Source organism: Phyllopteryx taeniolatus, chromosome 19 (assembly GCF_024500385.1).
Source record: "Phyllopteryx taeniolatus isolate TA_2022b chromosome 19, UOR_Ptae_1.2, whole genome shotgun sequence".
NCBI lineage: Eukaryota > Metazoa > Chordata > Actinopteri > Syngnathiformes > Syngnathidae > Phyllopteryx > Phyllopteryx taeniolatus.
The window spans coordinates 5420270-5439164 of record NC_084520.1 but is presented as its reverse complement, the minus strand read 5'-3'; the positions used below and the strand labels follow the sequence as shown (position 1 = coordinate 5439164).

At 40.6% G+C, this 18895-nt stretch overlaps 2 protein-coding genes across 4 annotated transcripts in view; one reads left to right on the top strand and one right to left on the bottom strand.

Annotated features, from left to right (window-relative positions):
• The first annotated feature begins 231 nt into the window (after positions 1 to 231).
• Positions 232 to 11802, top strand: LOC133469165 (urotensin-2 receptor). 3 transcript variants are annotated; one of them, XM_061755891.1, is made up of 4 exons: positions 290 to 1374; positions 2368 to 2547; positions 7899 to 8065; positions 11663 to 11789. In XM_061755891.1, exons 1-2 carry the CDS (start codon positions 440 to 442, stop codon positions 2495 to 2497), a joined length of 1065 nt encoding a protein of 354 aa, XP_061611875.1. In that variant the 5' UTR covers positions 290 to 439; the 3' UTR covers positions 2498 to 2547; positions 7899 to 8065; positions 11663 to 11789. The 3 variants fall into 3 exon arrangements, with proteins under 3 accessions (XP_061611876.1, XP_061611875.1, XP_061611874.1); XM_061755890.1 differs by lacking the exon at positions 7899 to 8065 and having other exon boundaries at positions 11663 to 11802; XM_061755892.1 differs by lacking the exons at positions 2368 to 2547; positions 7899 to 8065 and having other exon boundaries at positions 232 to 1374; positions 11663 to 11782.
• uts2r2 (urotensin-2 receptor 2) overlaps positions 11715 to 18895 on the bottom strand; it is a 24238-nt gene continuing 17057 nt past the window's right edge. The window contains exon 9 of the mRNA XM_061755894.1: positions 11715 to 11851. Within this exon, the coding sequence (XP_061611878.1) occupies positions 11715 to 11851 (137 nt within the window). The remainder of the gene's footprint in view (positions 11852 to 18895) is intronic.

The window sequence follows — 18895 nt, the reverse complement described above, 5'->3', positions numbered from 1 at the left end:
CCACTGAAAAAAAATGAATAATGATTTTTTTTTTAAAGCGTTGTGAAAGGAATATTGGAATTGATTTATTTGTTTTATTTGTTTTATCTGTCTCAAGGAGGGATTCCGTTAGTTACGTGCTATGGGACAGTGGAACAAATTCAATGCAGCTTTTGCGCTGGATCTCATTAGATTGCGCAAGTGTACCTAATGTCGTGAAATTGTTGCCAGAGCTTCACGACGAGTGTCACCGTGATGACGTCAAGGGCGCAACTGCAGTACGCGCGCAGGCTGCTGCGATCTCGCAGGCGGATCGGCGTGGACGGGAGACGCACGCAGCCTGCGTGAACGAGCGCATCTTTCCCAAAACTTCCAAAAGGGCGCACGGGAGGCGACGCTGATTTATTAAAAAAAAAAAAAAAAAAAAAGGAAAAGCAAAGAAAAGAAAAGAAAAGGGAGGATGAGTAACAAGTCATTTTTAAGTGCGGGTCCGCCGACAGCCGACGAGGAACTGGTCATCACGTCTACTTTCGGGAGCCTGCTGTCCGTCGTGTACATCGTCGGGGTGTCCGGGAACGTGTACACGCTGGCGGTGATGTGTCACTCCATCCGCTTCGCCACGTCCATGTACATCTCCATCATCAACCTGGCTCTGGCGGACCTGCTCTACCTGTCCACCATCCCGTTCGTGGTGTCCACCTACTTCCTGAAGGACTGGTACTTCGGCGACGTGGGCTGCCGCGTCCTGCTCAGCCTCGACCTCCTCACCATGCACGCCAGCATCTTCACGCTCACCGTCATGTGCTCCGAGCGCTACCTGGCCGTCACCAAGCCGCTGGACACGGTGCGCCGCTCCAAGAGTTACCGCAAGGCTCTGGCGTGTGGCGTGTGGCTCCTCTCCTTGCTCCTCACCGTGCCCATGATGGTGATGGTGGCACAGACCAGCGCCACGTCGCCGGACGGGGGCGTGAAGAGGGTGTGCGCACCCACGTGGGCGCCCCTCGCCTACAAAGTCTACGTGACGCTCCTGTTCGGCACCAGCATCATGGCGCCGGGCCTCATTATCGGATACCTGTACGTCAAGCTGGCGCGCACCTACTTGGAGTCCCAGAGCAACGCGGTCATCGGCAAGGGCGAAAATAAGCGCTCGCCCAAACAAAAAGTTCTCCTCATGATCTTCACCATCGTGCTGGTGTTCTGGGCGTGCTTCCTGCCCTTTTGGATCTGGCAGCTGCTGCCGCTGTACCGCAGCGAGCCGCTGAGTCTGGCCTCGAGGACGCACACCTGCATCAACTACCTGGTGGCCAGCCTCACTTACAGCAACAGCTGCATCAACCCTTTCCTCTACACTCTGCTCACCAGGAACTACAGGGAGTACCTGAAGAACAGACACAGGTATGTATGGAAAGCCTATGGAGCAGGTTTTTTTTTTTTTTTTTTCCCAGTTTGATGGATATCCAGTTCAGTGGCGGTTCTAGCGGGGGTTGGGGGGGGGGGGGGCAGTAGTACCCACTTAACAATCTGCCTGGGAATGTGGAAAGATTGCATGTGGTTCAATTCCAATGTTCGATAGTGGGATCCTTAAGTGTGTTTTCTTTACAGTATAATAGTAAAGAAATGAGTGCTGCATTTTTGTTGACTGTTTATTGTTGTTGACGGGTCAACCCCTCTGGTTTCAAATGCATCACACACAGTCCCCATGTGTGTAATGCACCACATACACCCATCTCTGGCGGACGGTGGGTCGTGGCGGGGGGGTTGGGGGCGTTGGCTGTTAGCACCAGTACAAAGTTACTGCCACTTATGCAGTTCAAGGTTCATGCAGTGGCAGCTTCACCCAAGGGTGTTGAACAGGGGGAAAAATGGGGACAACTGTCCCAGGCCCCCATGCATGCCCCCCCCCCCCCCCCCCCCTCCCACACCACCCTCGAGAAATAAAATTTTGGACGCACTGACACCACCCCAGTCAAAAAATACTTTTCGGACGGGAACTCTGTACCCCCACTGACAAATATTTGGGGGATGAAAAATTAGGGGACAAAAATCTTCCCTCCCCACCCCCTATCAACATATTTTTGGAGGGGGCCCTCTGTGAATGTGCTGTATGGGGGCCCAGAATACAGTGCTACGCCCCTGCCTTGACCGACGAATTTAATTCATTCTTGTAACTTGAATCACTGCTATCTCAGATTAGCAACTGCAAATTCATTTATTTTATTTTTCTTAATGTATACACTCCCTGACATCATCATCTATATTGATTACTATGTACCTGCACCCACACGCACATTCACATATTTAACTTTGTTTGTTTTTCTGTCGCACTGAAACCTGTTATTGTTTCACAATTTTTTTTTAAAAAGTGCTCAAACGGTTTGCCATACACAGGAGCTTCTACAGGTACACGTCATCATTCAAGCAGCGGCCGCCCAGCTTGTATTCTTGGGGAAAGTCAGCGTCCTCCAGCAACCAGTTCGAGTTCACATCGGAGACGCTCGTCATGGGGACGTTCAAGTGATGTGGGAGCCGCTCGGAAATGAAGTGAAGGCTTTTTTGGAAGCGCAATAGGTGAGAAGCAACAGCGCCTCAGGCATACAGACAGTGTCAAGTTGTTGTTGTGACTTTCGGCTTGTCCCACCCTGGGTCGATCTTGTGTGTAAAACCATTACGCACTTGTTCACCAAAACACACAGTTTTTTTTCCGAACAATGAAGCCCGCCATATAATCAAAGTCAGCAAAGGCCTGATTATCGGTGTCGGGTGCGTTAGGAGAGATTTTTTTCCTTGCCGGTCTGCTCAAAAAACAGTCGGGCCGATAATCGTAAATGTTAAAACCTGTTCAACAGTTATGATCACAAATCCTTACGTGTGTGGTGAGCGACTCAAATTGAGGAGCAACTGAAGTGGAGTGGGACGTTTTAAGAGATTTCTTTCCTCCCCGATCTACTAGGAAAACAGTCAGACTAACAATCGTAAATATTAAAGAAATAAAATTTAGAAATAAAGATCAGGTACCAGGTGCCCTACCTTATTATTATTTCATCTTATACTCCTACCCTTTCTTCTTCTTAGTATTTTCCCACAGTTAGGATGCCATATGGCACCATACTGCCTCTCAGAGTTCATTCTTGGCACTACAACTCACGATTGTCCTTTGTGTGATATGAGACGTGGTTGTGTGTGTGGTGTGCCGTGTTGGTCTGAAGCAGTAAGCACACTTTTCTTTTTTCTTGTCATGCGTGGAGTTGATCACGATTAAAAAACTAGTTATGATATGTGTGACCTGCTTACACAGGTATATATATATATATATATATATATATATATATATATATACATACATATAGTGTGCATTTTGATTGGATAAACGTCAAATCTAGTGGAATCTTTTGATCATATTCGTAAATGTGTAACCAGAAGGCTGGCCTCAATGCATTCATGTGTTCATGATGTGTTTGAATGTGTTGCTAGTTGGTGTGATGCTGAGTATTTTCCTCTATCAGATGGAACTGGAGATTAGGACTCAAATGAGGAAAGAAGTGAAAGTAAAGCAGAAGAGGATAGCGATGATTCTGTACTTGTCAAATGCAGGCCAGGCACGGGCCTTTGCGGAGGACTGAGAGTGAGACAGTTGTTTCGTTCTGATTTCGACAATATTTTCCATAAATATCAATTTGCAGAAAATTGATTGGATAGCGGTCTGCATGCGTTTTAAAGCAAGGAATCGCTTTTATCCTCTTCTACTTTCTTTTCGTGTCTTGTCTCTTCGTAAACATGGACATCAGGGTCCATGTTCTGTTACCACTATACCATATTAAAGAAAGCACCATACATGATGGCAGTGGACACTAAAACAGTCTAATCGTTATCAGTCTGTGGGGAAATATGCTCCAGAAGCTTATCTAGTTTTTTTTAAAAGTAATGTTTTATTTAAACCTTTATTAACAAACAAAAACAAAACTTTGGAAGAGTTAAAAAATGGTTTGCCATTTTCTTTCAGAGATTTTTTGCGGCTATACTGATGTAACATCCAAAAGGATTCAGGCAGCGAATAACTTGTTGTTCAAGATGTTCTTTTGAGAAGATCAACTAATGCTCAAATGTGTCTCATGTTTTATGGAGGGTTCATCTGGTTGTAATGAAAGAAGCTTGTTTACTTTAATCTGCCTTATTAACCTATTATCAGATCAAACAACCATCTGTTCTTTTTAGCATAACAATGCTAAGACATAAAACAGACTGTTGTTGCTCAGGGATAGTGGAACTTTTTATGTCAAGTTCAAAGTTAAAATTTTATAATTTCGAACCGCTATTGTGCGGGCAAATTTCTTTTTTTTTTTTTAAAGTTCTCTTTATTAGACAACCACTGAACGTTACCAGAAATGGCAAAAAGGAGCAATGTGATGACGACCATACAGTCGGAAATGAAACTTATTGCGAAATGGGAACGCCTTGGGCCTACCACACACTTCGCGGTGAAGGCGAACTCAATTGGACCGGATCATCACAACTGGCGACTCAGGAAGAAGCGCGTTGTTAAAAAGCGTGGATGTGGGCGAGAATTAAACTGAGAGTGTGGATAAATATTGTTGTAAAACACAATATTAGATACTTTATATACTGTATTTATATGGCTTGGGGGTGGGGCGGTGGCCGTTCTGTCGCTCTCGCTCGCTTAAAACCCAAAAATGTATTTTTAGCGTGAGTGGAAGCTTATGTGCATTTTGATTGGCTACTTGCTACATCGTGCAACCGCAGTTCAAATTTTCAATCACGGCAAAAACCAGTTGCTGAAAGATCGATCACTCCTGAAATCAGATGCCAAACTCCGCACACTGCGAGAAAGTTCAGTCGGGTTCGGGTTTACACTACTCAATATAAAATGGCTATTGTCAATAATAAAAGAACAACAAGATGTGCAGTATACAAGCAACACTTTATTTTAGGTAACATTTTAATATTTAACAAAAAAGTTCTATTAGCCTTTCGTGTGATATTTCAAGATTAACTTAAAAATGCACAATGACCTTTACAAGTGAACTAAATGTGATCTCCTAAATGCACCTGTCCAACTTCAGTACTTTTTGCACCAGTGGCTGCTCTCGAACAAGTAGCTGAATGGCAAAATTTACAACAGCTGTTTGATCAATAAATGGACCAATATAGTTCCCGGTTCAATAATTGGTGTTTAAACAGTTCTCTTCATCATTATGTGGACATGTTTAGACATAATAAGACCGAGATGAAACTGATCAACAGTACCTCGTAGTTGCGAGGTTTTAAACTGAATGTTCTCAGAGGTAAATGGCCCCTGAGCTTAGAGTGTCACAATGTCATCAGCAGAATTTTGCCGTTCAGCTCAGAGAACAGCAAGCTGTGCAAAAAGTACTGAAACAATGAACAGTCGGGAAAATCAAGGTCATTTTAAGTTCACCTGTAAAGGTTATAGTGCATTTTTGGTTAAACAGGACACTTAACATGAAAGCCGAATATCCTTAAGTTTTTGTGAATAGTCTAAAACGAAGGCTCTTGTCCTTGTGCGAGTTTCAGCTTCTTAGGCATTGGAACATTACATACTTGAAGCACAGCCTTAACGTGAAGAAGTAACTTACAGTATCTAAATGAGTTAATACTTTTACAATGAATCTTTTGTATCTGGAACTCTATATGTTAGTCTGTAGCATAGTTTAATGTACTACTTGGGCTTATTTTGTACCGTGTCACTTCTCGGTCTGTTTTTCACAGCGATTGCATCATGTTTTCTCGTCTGCCCATACACAGCCCGTTTATCAACTATGTACACTAATTGTGTTGACTGTATATCTCTGTCTGCTCCCAGCCTTGAGGACCATTGGCATGCTCCAAAAAAGTTCAGCAAAACAGTCAACAAAAATGCAGCACTCATTTCTTTACTATTATACTGTAAATAGTTCAGCCGAGGTGAGCAATTCTTTCATTTGTTTCTACATTCGTAAAATTATTTATAAATTACGAAACCCTTTTCCAGCAAGGAAAAAGAATTAATCAAATGCTGATGTGTGGATAAATCTTCACTGGGATGTGCTGCAGCTCACCCTTGACCCTAGTGAATACAAATAGACTGACAGCTATTATTGTGGCTTTTTTTTTTTTTTTTTTTTACTTCTCCTTAATTTCTCAGTGCATAAGTCCTGAATCTTAACAAGAAAATTTGAGCACATATAGATCTCTATTGAAATTCAAATTAGAATGAAATAATGGGTGAGGAGAGGCACGGTGTAGACTGGTTAGCACATCTGCCTCACAGTTCTGGGGAAGGGGGTTCAAATCCCGGCCCCGCCTGTGTGGAGTTTGCATGTTCTCCCCGTGCCTGCATGGGTTTTCTCTGGGCACTCCAGTTTCCTCCCACATTCCAAAAACATGCAATAATTGAAGACTCTAAATTGCCCATAGGTGTGAATGTGAGTGTAAATGGTTGTTTGTTTCTATGTGCCCTGCGATTGGCTTGCGACCAGTTCAGGGTGTACCCCGCCTCCCGGCGAGGTTAGCTGGGATAGGCTCCAGCACACCCGCGACCCTAGTGAGGATAAGCGGAACGGAAGATGGATGGATGGATGGATAATAGGTGAGGGAGAAAATGTCTTGGCAGGAGTGTGTTCTATTAATTTAAATATTATTTTGCAATTCCTACTTGGTAACAAAATGGACGGTTCCACCCAATAAAATTTGTAATATGGGTTTGGGGAAACTTTCCTACAAGGGTCATTTGATGGGAAATGTTATAGCAGTACTTGCAATGATTATTTTAACATAATTGGTTGTTACAAGTTACCAAGCCAACCCTGATCTGCTTCACCCCTCATTTCAACTTGTTTACAAGTACTAGATAAATGACATTTTAAAAACTCAATGTCCCGGATACACTTTTGGAGTGTGTAGATATGTCAAGTGCCACAAACTCATGAATTCATTACAATCTATCCCTTAGTGCTTTGTGCACACTGACTGTGCATAGAGGTGGAAACAACAGCCTCTTTCTTCGCAATGCTCGCATTATGTTGCTTCACTTTCTGGAAAGAGTATCTCATAGCAATTTCATTTAATAGCAAAACCTTTTTTTTTTTTTTACTGCTTTGTTTCCTGTTTATGTTGGATTCATTCATTTGCAAGGAGAGCAATATCATCTAGATACGCATCTGAGAATTTTCCACAGTTGAGAAACTGACCAAAACATTGAAAAATGACAATAGTCACAATAAACTAGGACACCTTGGTTTGAAAGACACCAGCTGAATTTTAAGAATGTGTAACAGCTTCACATCTGGACCAATCTTCCAAGACCTTCAAGTGCACCAATAAGCACTCATGGCTTCAAATTGAACAAACAACATGGCAGTAATCCATACTTTTGAAATAAGGGTCAGACAAATTCAATTTGACATCGATAACATGGATATGGACTAATGGAAAATTACGCGAGATAAGGCATAGAAAATTAAATATTGTCGGCCATGAATAAGGTTGCTTTTAGTAACATCTTTGGTCACATATAGGAAAAGAACATTCAGCATAGGAGCTATTTTCTATGTTGGTTGTTTTTTTGAATGGAAATACTATTCAACAACCTCATTTCGGTTCTCGTAAAAAAAAAAAATAAAAAAAAATACTAAAGTCCTGCAGTGAAAATACTGCATAAAAAAAAGATACATAGTTTCACCGAATAGATAATGCAAGGGAAAGATCTCTGTATCTTCCAAGACGATGCATACAACATTCTGATTGTTATAAAATACAGTAAAATGCTTCAAGTTTGCATGAATGTCAATATTGTGACATCAGGATGAGTTGACGCTGGACTTCTGAGAAAGCCGAGCGGCCTTTTGTATGTAGGTGTGATAATTATCCATCCATACATTCTCAACACCGCTTATCCTGTTTAGGGTCGCAGGGCACTGGAGACCATCCCAGCCGACCTCGGGCGAAAGGCGGACTGCACCCTGAACTGGTGGCCAGTCAGTCGCAGGGCAGATATAGACGCGGACAACCATTCGTACTTGCATTCAGACCGTCACTGAGTGGGAACTAAACCCACACTGCCCGCACCAAAGTCAGGCGTGTAATAATTATATATTTATCAATAGCTGTTGTTTTTTCCCCTGTACTAGTACTTATAGTGCCATGAAAAAGTATTTGGTAAATAGTTTTGTTTTTTTTGCAATAATTTCCCCCCTTTAATTTTTAAGATCATCAAACAAATGTAAATATCAGACAAAGATAACCCAAGCAAACATAAAATTTCTTAAGGGGAAAAAAACTATTCAGTGCAAGTTACCTGGCCCGGTGTGAAAAAGTAATTATAAGAATCAGAATCATCTTTATTTGCCAAGTATGTCCAAAAAACACACAAGGAATTTGTCTCCGGTAGTTGGAGCTGTTCTAGTACGACAACAGACAGTCAATTGACAGGGAACTGTCTGTCTGTAAATTAAACATAGTAACTTGTTGGGCCACCCTCAGGAGTAACAACTGAAATTACGTGTGTTCTTTAACCGGCAAAGAGTCTTCCATATCTCTGTGGAGATTTTTGGACCCATGTTTCTGTGCAGAATTGTTTTAATTCAACAACAGTGGAGGGTTTTTGCATATTAACAGGCTTTTTAAGGTCATGTCACATCTTTTCAATCAGATTAAAGTCCGGACTATGACTACCGGCAACTCCAAAACTTTCACTTTTTTTTTTTTTTTTAAGCCATTCAGAAGTTGACTTGCTGGTGTGTTTTGGGTTGTTGTCCTGCTGCAGAGCATGCTTCAGCTTGAGGTCATGAGTTGATGACCATTCTCCTTCCGGATTTTCTGGTAAATAGGAGAATTCATGGTTCTGTCAATCACGTCCAGGTCCGGAAGAAGCTAAGCAGCCCCAGACCATCACACTACCACCACCATTTCTAACTATTCGTATGATGTTTTTTTCTGAAATACTGTGTTACGGCAGCCGACTGGTTTGAGTGTCTGCCTCACAGTTCTGAGGTGCGGGGTTCAATCCCCGGCCCCGCCTGTGTGGAGTTTGCATGTTCTCCCCGTGCCTGCGTGGGTTTTCTCCGGGCACTCCGGTTTCCTCCCACATCCCAAAAACATGCATGAATTGGAGACTCTAAATTGCTCGTAGGTGTGGATGTGAGTGTGAATGGTTGTTTGTTTGTATGTGCCCTGCGATTGGCTGGCAACCACTTCAGGGTGTACCCCTCCTCCTGCCCGATGATAGGTGGGATAGGCTCCAGCACGCCCGCGACCCTAGTGAGGAGAAGCAGCTCAGAAAATGGATGGATGGATGGATACTGTTACTTTTACAAGACATACTTTCCAAAAAGTTTAGCGTTCATCTTGTCAGTCCTTAGAATATTCTCCCCTTGGGAATTATTATATTTTTTTTTTAAAGTAAGACAAACCTTTATGCTCTTTTTGGTTAGCAGTGGTTTTCAACTTGGAACTCTGCCATGGATGCCATTATTGCCCAGTCTCTTCCTTATTGTTGAGTCAGTCATTGAACACTAAACTTAATTGAGGCAAGGGAGGCCTGCAGTTCTTTAGATGTTGTCCTGGGCTCTTTTATGACCTCCTGGTTGAGTCGCCGCTGTTCCCTTGGGGTAATTTTTGCAGGCCGGCCACTCATGGGAAATTTCTCAATTTGTGGATAATGACTCTCACAGTGGTTCGCGGGAATGCTAAAGCTCTAGAAATGGCTTTGTAACACTTTGATAGATTTCAATTATTTCTCATCTGATCTTGAATTTCATTGGGTTGTGGCATTAGATTTTTTTAGATCTTTTGGCCAACTCCATTTGTCAAACAGGTTCTATGTAAGTGGTTTCTTCATTTAACAGGTGTGGAGGTAATCAGGCTTGGGTGTGGTCAGTGAAGAACTCAGCTTTGCAAAAAATGTGAGTGGCCACAGTTCATGATTTAACAAGGGGGAGGGGAGGGTCATTACTTCTTCACACAGGGCCAGGTAGCTTTGAATATTTTTTACCCCTAAATAAATAACATCGGCATTTAAAAACTCCACTTGACGTTTGCGTGGGCTATCTTTGTCTGATACATTTGTTTGATGAACTTAAAAGGTTTAGATATAGTACTATAATTTTTGTTGACTACGTTGTGTTCTGTTTAGTAATCTCTAATCCTTTCCACCGTGTGATAATTACAAATTAGGTTATTAGCTGATGCTTGCGAAGAGCCTCTTTCTCAAGCAAGCTGATGTGCCTTTGACCCTTTCTTATGCAGCTCAAGATCACCACGATGAAAATTAAACACTTGCTTAATATGCCAATGCCATCCATACACAGAAAACTTGAGAACAATATGGTAACTGTCACATAGACAAGAAAGCCGTTCACTGTTCCAAAAATATGTACATGTACAACAAGAAAATTACACAGTGCTTGATAACTCAAAATTTAATCATCTTCTTTCATTCAGTGCAAAAATTAATGAAAAGCTAAATGCCACAGAGAATGGTTGAAAAGTACAAAAAGGATACACAAGGTATAAAAAATACCTCCACTGCAAATGTTATTTAACACATTGCATACATCACACACAGAAAAACCATAGATTTATTAAAAGGGGTACATTATCATGTCTTCATACTGTTTCAAATGAATACAGGTGAAAAATTATTTGCTTTAATATACAAGATCAAAACTCAATTCATAGTCGGTGTTTATTTTTTGGGGGGGGGGGAGGAAGTATTGGCATTTCAAAAACATCATTAAACATTGCCTGCATAAATATAACAACTCCCCCAAATTCTTGCAACATAAAGCATAGCAAAGCATTACAACAAAAACAACCACATGATTTAAAAAAAAAAAAAAAAAAAAAAAAAAAAAAAAGCCCATCATTGCTAAAAAACAAGTTTGGGCTTCCATAATCACAAAGGGGGGAAATGCATAATTACACAGACAATCATTGATATGACATGCAATGAAAAAGATGATGAAAAATCAGTCAGTCCTATCAAAAATGCTAAGTCAAATGTACAAAGCCCCGCGACCCTAGTGAGGATGTGCAGTTAAGACAATGGATGGATGGAAATGTACACAGCTTTGTGTTGCATACGTACTGTACTGTAAATAATGACTGGCCAATAAATTAGTCAACAGACCCCTGAGGGAGGTGCAGACGCAATTCAATCCAAAGCTGGACATTAAACAGATGATTAACTTATGATAAACAGAGAATCTGTTAAGCACTCCTGGCAAAGAAAGTTCTTCTCCTGAGTTATGTTTTCTCATGTGGTTTGTACTAGGCAGCTCTTCATTAAATATCATAATCACACACAACACACACGCACAATTCCCACTGTTGAAATTGAGTCAGTTAATTGGCAACCTGATGAAGTCCATCTTGAATGATCAAGGACTGATGTGGAAACATGTGCAGAACCTTAACACCATTAACACCCGAACTAAACTGAAGTGGATAGAAAAATACTGTACAATAAAACTAATACAAACACCTCCGTAAAGAAGATGGTAATGTCACTTTTTTTTTGTTGCACAATCAAAAATAAAAGCCTGTTAAGAAAACAGACTGGTTGTGCACTTACAGTAAGATTACAGGACCTAAACTCAGCAAGAAATGAATCTTTCTTTCCTCTTCTCCTGTCTCATCGCTCCTCCTTTCCCTCTGCCACTTTCTGCAGGGCTTGACTGAGCCGGAGGACCGTGATGTCCGCCCCATCACCCATGGTTGCCTCAAGGCATGACAGGGTCAGCGATGCCTTGTGTAGGGTCGCACGTAAAGGACACCGTGATGGCATAACGGGTCCCCCATGTGACCTTCTCCACACGGTGGAGGTTCTCAGATCCGGAGGAAAAAAAAGACACTCGACCTGGGCAGGGAGAGGTTTTTTTTTTTTTTTTTTTTTTTTTTTAAAAAGAGGAGACTTGTGAGGAAAGATACAAAAATATTCAGAATTTCTACAGTTTGGGAAGAGAAGTTAATAGCTTTATTTAAAAAAAAAAAAAAAGTGTGACTATGACTATCATTAAAAATAGATGCAGTAGGATAACCTTAATCATATTCAGAAACAAATTTACAACACCACCATCTATTAAGCTTGACCATTATTAGTGTGCTGTAGCAAGGGAACAGCCCTTGAGGTATCAGGGAGTGGTATAATTAGAGATGGCTTAGGCCATTCGGTTGAAATGTCAGTTTGTTTCTCAAGGTGCACAGGGATACATGAATCCCGTGCGTAATGAATGTATAGGCAACACTTGCAACTATTGGAGAGAAAAGTGAGCAAATGTCAAACCACGAAAGTGTATTAAACACCAACATTGTTTTGGTTGACAATTTACCTTCCATTATTTTTTTAACTGAAAGAACAAGTCACTTAGAGTAATAATACAAGTGTGCATTTTTAGTAAATTACTTTTCCTTTTTTATCCTGGTTTGATGGTGAGCAATGCTCAGCACATTCCCAATGCCAGTTAAGGACTTAATGTCCAAACAAGGGTTTTATTGTATGTATTGTATGGTTATATGTTGTTCCAACTTAAGCATTAAAATACACTGTGTAACTACAAATTGGAAAACACTCCATCGGATTATAGAAATTTAAAGGAATTAACAATTAACAATTTTGAGTTTTCCTATAAAGGGAACCTAAATATAGAAAGCACAGTGACCAACGTCTGAATCTGAGGTTTGTGACAAATAAAAACATTGAATTATTGATATTAGTCTACATGCTTGTCATCTTTGTCATTCAGCAAAACACATTGTTTGTATGATAGACACATTTTCATCCAGTAAATTATCATTATTTATAATCATATATGCATTTGTAAGATTCCTTATCATGACCTCTTGTCGAAAATATCTGAAAATTTGCCAGAAATTCCTGTGCAACCCTAGTACCTATCATATACATGATTATATTGTAGAAAAGCAATCATACTTCTACTGGAGCGACACAAAAGGCAGCAAGGCTGTCTGATTTGAAATTAATATTATTTATCCTGGAGTGATACATGCACAATGAGCATGGCAAGGTTTGCATCATTTATGGAAGCCATTGCTTCAGTGAACCTGTAAATGAACTATTGCCATTTGTCAGTCAATCTTATTTTTGTTCCACTTCTCAGTGTTTGAGATGTGTACCTTGTCTTCTGTGTGCAGTGACTCATTACTCGGAGATTAAAAATGACAGACACTTGACTTACAATAGAACTTTTTGTGTAACTCTGAATAATAAAAGAATAAGTTTGCCATGTTGTCCTATTTTCTCTTTATGGAATACTAGTTATTTGAGTGTTTGGTTCGACTTGTTTACGCAGTCACTTTGTAACGTATTGCCTCACGTAATATAATTCATTCTTTTTGCAGTAGTCTCTAAGAAGTTGATGAAAATGTAATGTAAAATTGGTTCCTAAAATATCACTTTTGCATAATGTCTGTTGATAACCAATTAGCAAGACAATAACTGACTGTTTGCTTGTTTTATATTGTTGAAAGGGGGGTCATTATTGAGTTTTCAATTAGCCGCAAAGCTTTAGATAATGACACAATAGAGTAATCGCTTTTTGAATTATGCAGTACAATCACTGTAACGCTGCTACAACACACTCATCTGAAAAGATTACCGATGACAATGGAGGCCAACAACATTATTAAAGGCATTTGTAGGGGAGGGAAACCATGCTAACATACGACTATACATTACATACTACGCACAAAAGTAAGTTAATTGTAACTTCACATGCTCAAGATTTGGAGCACTCGCTGATGAAAATATGAAATAATTTATTGTTGTGTATGCAAAGCCCAATCTACTTAAACCATGATCATGAGGAAAATAACTATTACAATGGCAATGCTTTACACCACCACCATGTCAGATTAAATTCCAATGTGTAATGTTTATATATTTTCCTTAAACAGCTTTAAAAATGCAAATCATCAACATGTCACATTAAATTCTGACAAATTCAGTGTTTGTATATTTTCCAGCATAAGACTTGCATCTTAGATGACATTATGCAATTTCAGCAAGGTTTGTTCTGCTGACATAATGGCGCAATCTGACAGGCATGTCTTTTTCACTCTTTGCACTATTATTGCTCATTGAGCACCATAACAAAAACATGAGCTTGACATAAACTACAGTTAATCTAACCACATGCACAAGGACATAGCATGTTATTACGAGGTGTGATTTCTTATTTTAGTTAAGCTAAAGCATCCCAAAGGCCAGGTGTGCTCGCACTTCGGCGTATAGTGGACTCAGCAAGAAGAAATTAATTCCCGAAGAGTTTTAATGGGTAAGCTTGCCTTTAATGGCTTTGCTGCTTCAGTCTCCCACAATATTTTTATAAGGGTATTAGTTCAGGGCCATTGGGAGTGTAGTGGTTCTCAAAGATGACTTTCATTCAGAAGACATGGGATCAATTCAGACTCAATGTTCCATTCACCTGCTGTAGACTTGCATTGAGTCCAAGGTGCGGTGTGCCTTTCACCCGCAATCAACCAGAATAGTTTCCAGCCCCTGCCGCAACCCATAAAAGGTGATGCTGGAAAAATATATATATATATATGGATGGCCAAGGAGATTCGTGCTAGACTTTATGATGTGAGAAAAGAAACCCTTTGATCTTGAACAGAAAAAAAAAAAAAAAAAAAAAAAAAGAAAATCAAGCAAGCACACAATTTCATATATTTTACTATGTAAGGGTACCAGGGAGCAGCCACATTTCTAAATTCAGTCTTGATCTGAAAGAATAAACTGTAGAATCTTGGCTATGACGAAAGGCATCACTTGAGGGCCGTACCCTTTATCAAATCAAAGGTAAACCATGGAAATATGTAAAATAACCATAGAGATAGAGAGCGTGTACACGTGTGTCGTCTAGTTTCAGATATCGAGGCCAGCTAGTCCCCTTGTGGGACTGGCCATCAAAAATGCAGTTTTACCAATACTCACTGAAACACCTGCTGGCATTGATAAGAGACTAATGACCCTCCATATTCCTCTGGTTAGGAATCATTTCGCCACACTTCACAGTGCTTATGAACCAACCGTCCCATCTAAGAGCGATACCAAGGATTCATTCTACCAGTCACTGGATGAACAGGACCCAAGGAATAATAAAATCTTTTTGCTTGGGTACTTTAATGACAGAGCAGGGCCAGAAATGAGGCTATGGAGTGGAGTGTTTGGTAGATAAGGAACTGGCCAGGCTAATGCAAACGGAATGAGACTACTCACTCTCTGCTCTGAGCATAACTTGACCATAACCAACATCATCTTCCAGTACAAGTCCAAGTACAATATATCATGGATCACTACCTTACTTAATGCTGACTGACAGACGCAATCCTGGTTACTTGTGTACGAAATCAAGCTTGCGCCCATTTTTGCATTTGCAAGCCTTTAGTAAATCAGGCCCCTTGTATCGCGGCAAGAAAATAAGTCACCAATATCAGATAAGCACTCTCAGGCTGCATGCACAGGTGCCTGTCGGTCACCAAGTATCATTGATACCCTTTGTGCAGATTATGTCCTGTCCTCCATCACATTTCTATCTTGTGTCATTCAGATCATTTCCTTTCTACCCTTACCCCATTTGGGAAACATTTGCGTTCGCTAAAACCAACTCATCCCCCAAATGCTCCTTAGCTTGTACACTTTGCACTTCTTGGCCTAATGGGTAATGTCATTAATTAGTGTCTTTATTGTTTTGCTTTCTCCACAAGTCTGATTTTTTCCTTGGAGTTCTAATTAAATGTCAGTCATCACAAAGAGACATGATTATCTCAGTGAACTAATCACCCATTGAAATCAACCCCCTGCAAAGTCAAAACATGACAGTCGACCACATTGCATGCTGTGTGCATTGTCAATGAGGTGAAGTTGTGTTTTAGCAAAAAAAAAGTGTAGCTAGGCTCAATAGCCTAACATGACAAAACAACACACGAACATTATACATCAATATGCGTGTTATGTTTTGTCATGTTTCTAAATACAAGTCTCAGGCATCATGGAATCGATTCTTTGACAGTTCTGTCATATTACGATTCTAAACATGTTCTTTAATCTGCTGAGAATTCAAAATCAGGCAAGAAGACTTTAAAAAAGACAGGTGTCATCTTATTTTTTCATTTGAACTCTCTTCTGTTCTACACTAACCACGCTTCACAGGGTTTGGGATCAGTGTGTCCTACTTCTTTATTATTATTCTCATTTCATTGATGCAAGCTACTACGCAATTCACACCCAGCTGTCTCGGAGGCAATTCAACAGGCATGTCATCATCACTCTTCGCCACTCCAATTTAGGACATTGTCAACAGAATGTCGCCTTTATGCACGCTGCTGACTTAATTGAATGTCTGACTAAAAGTGAGATCTTTTTTTTTAACGAGTGGAACTAATTATTGTGTGATTAAGAAACTGATTATTTTGATAAGAGGTCAAGATGGCCAATCCAATGAGAAAAAAAAACAAGGAAAATTTAATCAAAGGGCACTGTAAAAAAAGAGCAGATGATGGTTTCTGTAATGATAGTGAGGGACAACCATAAATGGAAACCTTATCTAGGACATATTTTTAAACACAATAGATTAACAGTCCAGTTACAGAGAATAATGTGGGGAGATATGATATATTAAACTATACAATAATCACTTTCAAACATTTTTCATTCAATTACACAGCTTTTGAAGGCAATTTACATGTACATGCCAATCAACTTTGATGCAAGCAGACATTATGTATTTTGACTAGGACACCAAACTGATGACATTTAATTTTGGGTGTGTTCTGCTACAAACAAACATTAGTATATATTCATCCATCCATTTTCTATTTCGCTCCTCCTCATTATTGTCGCTGGGGAGCTGGAGCCTATCCCAGCTGACCTTTGGCAAGAGGCAGGGTACAACCCTGCACGGGTCGGCAACCAATCGCAGGGCACATATAAACAAGCACTCACATTCCTATTGCCAATTTTGAGTCTTCCATTTTTCTGGAATGTGCCGTAGTACCCAAAAGAAAACCCATGCAAGCATAGGGACAACATGCAAACTCCTACACAGGATGGCCACAGAGCCTTAACATGGGGGCCCACGGAAAAAAATTCTAATTAATTTGTAACATACGTCTTAACCGGTCTTAGATTACATCTTGAGCAAATAAAGCATTCACATACATTTGTCAAGCACCACTTGCATGCTTCACTCACTTCACTCATGATTCACTTGGCCTGCAGCCAGATTTAATAAAGGAATTCAAATATAAAACCAGCTGAACTGGAGTCTTGTTTCATTGAGAACAAAGACTGGCTCAAAAAATAGGTTGATCGATTGGGAAAGACATTATTCTTCCAGCAGCGGTGGTGTATAAAGTCTTGCTTGAAACAAAAGCAGCTACAAAAAGGAGTAGTACCCCTTTTAAATGACACTGTGGGGAGAAGAAATAAAAAGACTGGGTTGACATTATCTCACAGTTATTGGCACATTTGTCAGTGTGCTACCCCTAGCAAGGTGAAATCTTGGAGAACTTTCTCAAGGGGGGATTGCAGGCAGGTCTTATTTAGAAATGTAGGATTATATTGAAGAGTGTGTCTATCACGCACAACTTCAACAATACAAAAACTGTGTGAGAAGTACGGTCAATCTTATCACTAATTTAATGAGGTAATAATGTAATGTGGGGCGGCACGGACGACTGGTTAGCACATCTGCCTCACATTTCTGAGGACCGGGGTTCAAATCCCAGCCCCACCTGTGTGGAGTTTGCATGTTCTCCCCGTGCCTGCGTGGGTTTTCTCCGGGCACTCCGGTTTCCTCCCACATTCCAAAAACATGCATTCATTGAAGACTCTAAATTGGCCGTAGGTGTGAATGCGAATGGTTGTTTGTTTCTATGTGCCCTGCGATTGGCTGGCAACCAGTTCAGGGTGTACCCCGCCTCCTGCCCGATGATAGCTGGGATAGGCTCCAGCATGCCGGCGACCCTAGTGAGGATAAGCGGAACGGAAGATGAATGAATGAATAATTCAATGTGTTATATGTGTGTATGTTAATTTCTGACAAACATAAGAGGAGATAAGTGCTTTATGAGTAATACATATTAATTGCTTATACAACCCCAATTCCAATGAAGTTGCGACGTTGTGTTAAACAAATAAAAACAGAATACAATGATTTGCAAATTATGTTCAACCGATATTTAATTGAATACACTACAAAGACAAGATATTTAATGTTCAAACTGATAAACTTGATTGTTTTTAGCAAATAATCATTAACTTAAAATGTTATGGCTGCAACACGTTCCAAAAAAGCTGGGACAGGTGGCAAAAACGACTGAGAAAGAATGCTCATCAAACACCTGTTTGGAACATCCCACAGGTGAACAGGCTAAGTGGGAACAAGTGGGTGCCATGATTGGGCATAAAAGGAGCTTCCCTGAATTGCTCAGTCATTCACAAGCCAAGATGGGGTGAGGTTCACCTCTTTGTGAACAAGTGCGTGAGAAAATAGTCTAACAGTTTAAGGACAATGTTCCTCAACGTACAATTGCAAGGCATTTAGGGATTTCGTCATCTTCGGTCCATAATATCATCAAAAGGTATGTGCAACTCTAAACTCGATTATGCAAAGCAAAAGCCATTTATCAACAACACCCAGAAACGCCGTCGGCTTCTCTGGGCCCGAGCTCATCTAAGATGGAAAAAAGAGGAAAAGAACCAATCCGGACCGTTATGGACGCAAAGTTCAAAAGCCAGCATCTGTGATGGTATGGGGCTGTGTTAGTGCCAATGGCATGGGTAACTTACACATCTGTGAAGGCACCATTAATGCTGAAAGGTACATACAGTTTTGGAGAAACATGCTGCCATCCAAGCAACGTCTTTTTCATGGACGCC

What these genes read in the sequence shown, in the direction of transcription:
- LOC133469165 (XM_061755890.1), top strand. Translation starts at nt 440, where the DNA reads ATGAGTAACAAGTCATTTTTAAGTGCGGGTCCGCCGACAGCCGACGAG. An exon ending in TACCTGAAGAACAGACACAG is followed by an intron (nt 1,375 to 2,367) that starts GTATGTATGGAA and finishes TGCCATACACAG; the next exon opens with GAGCTTCTACAGGTACACGT.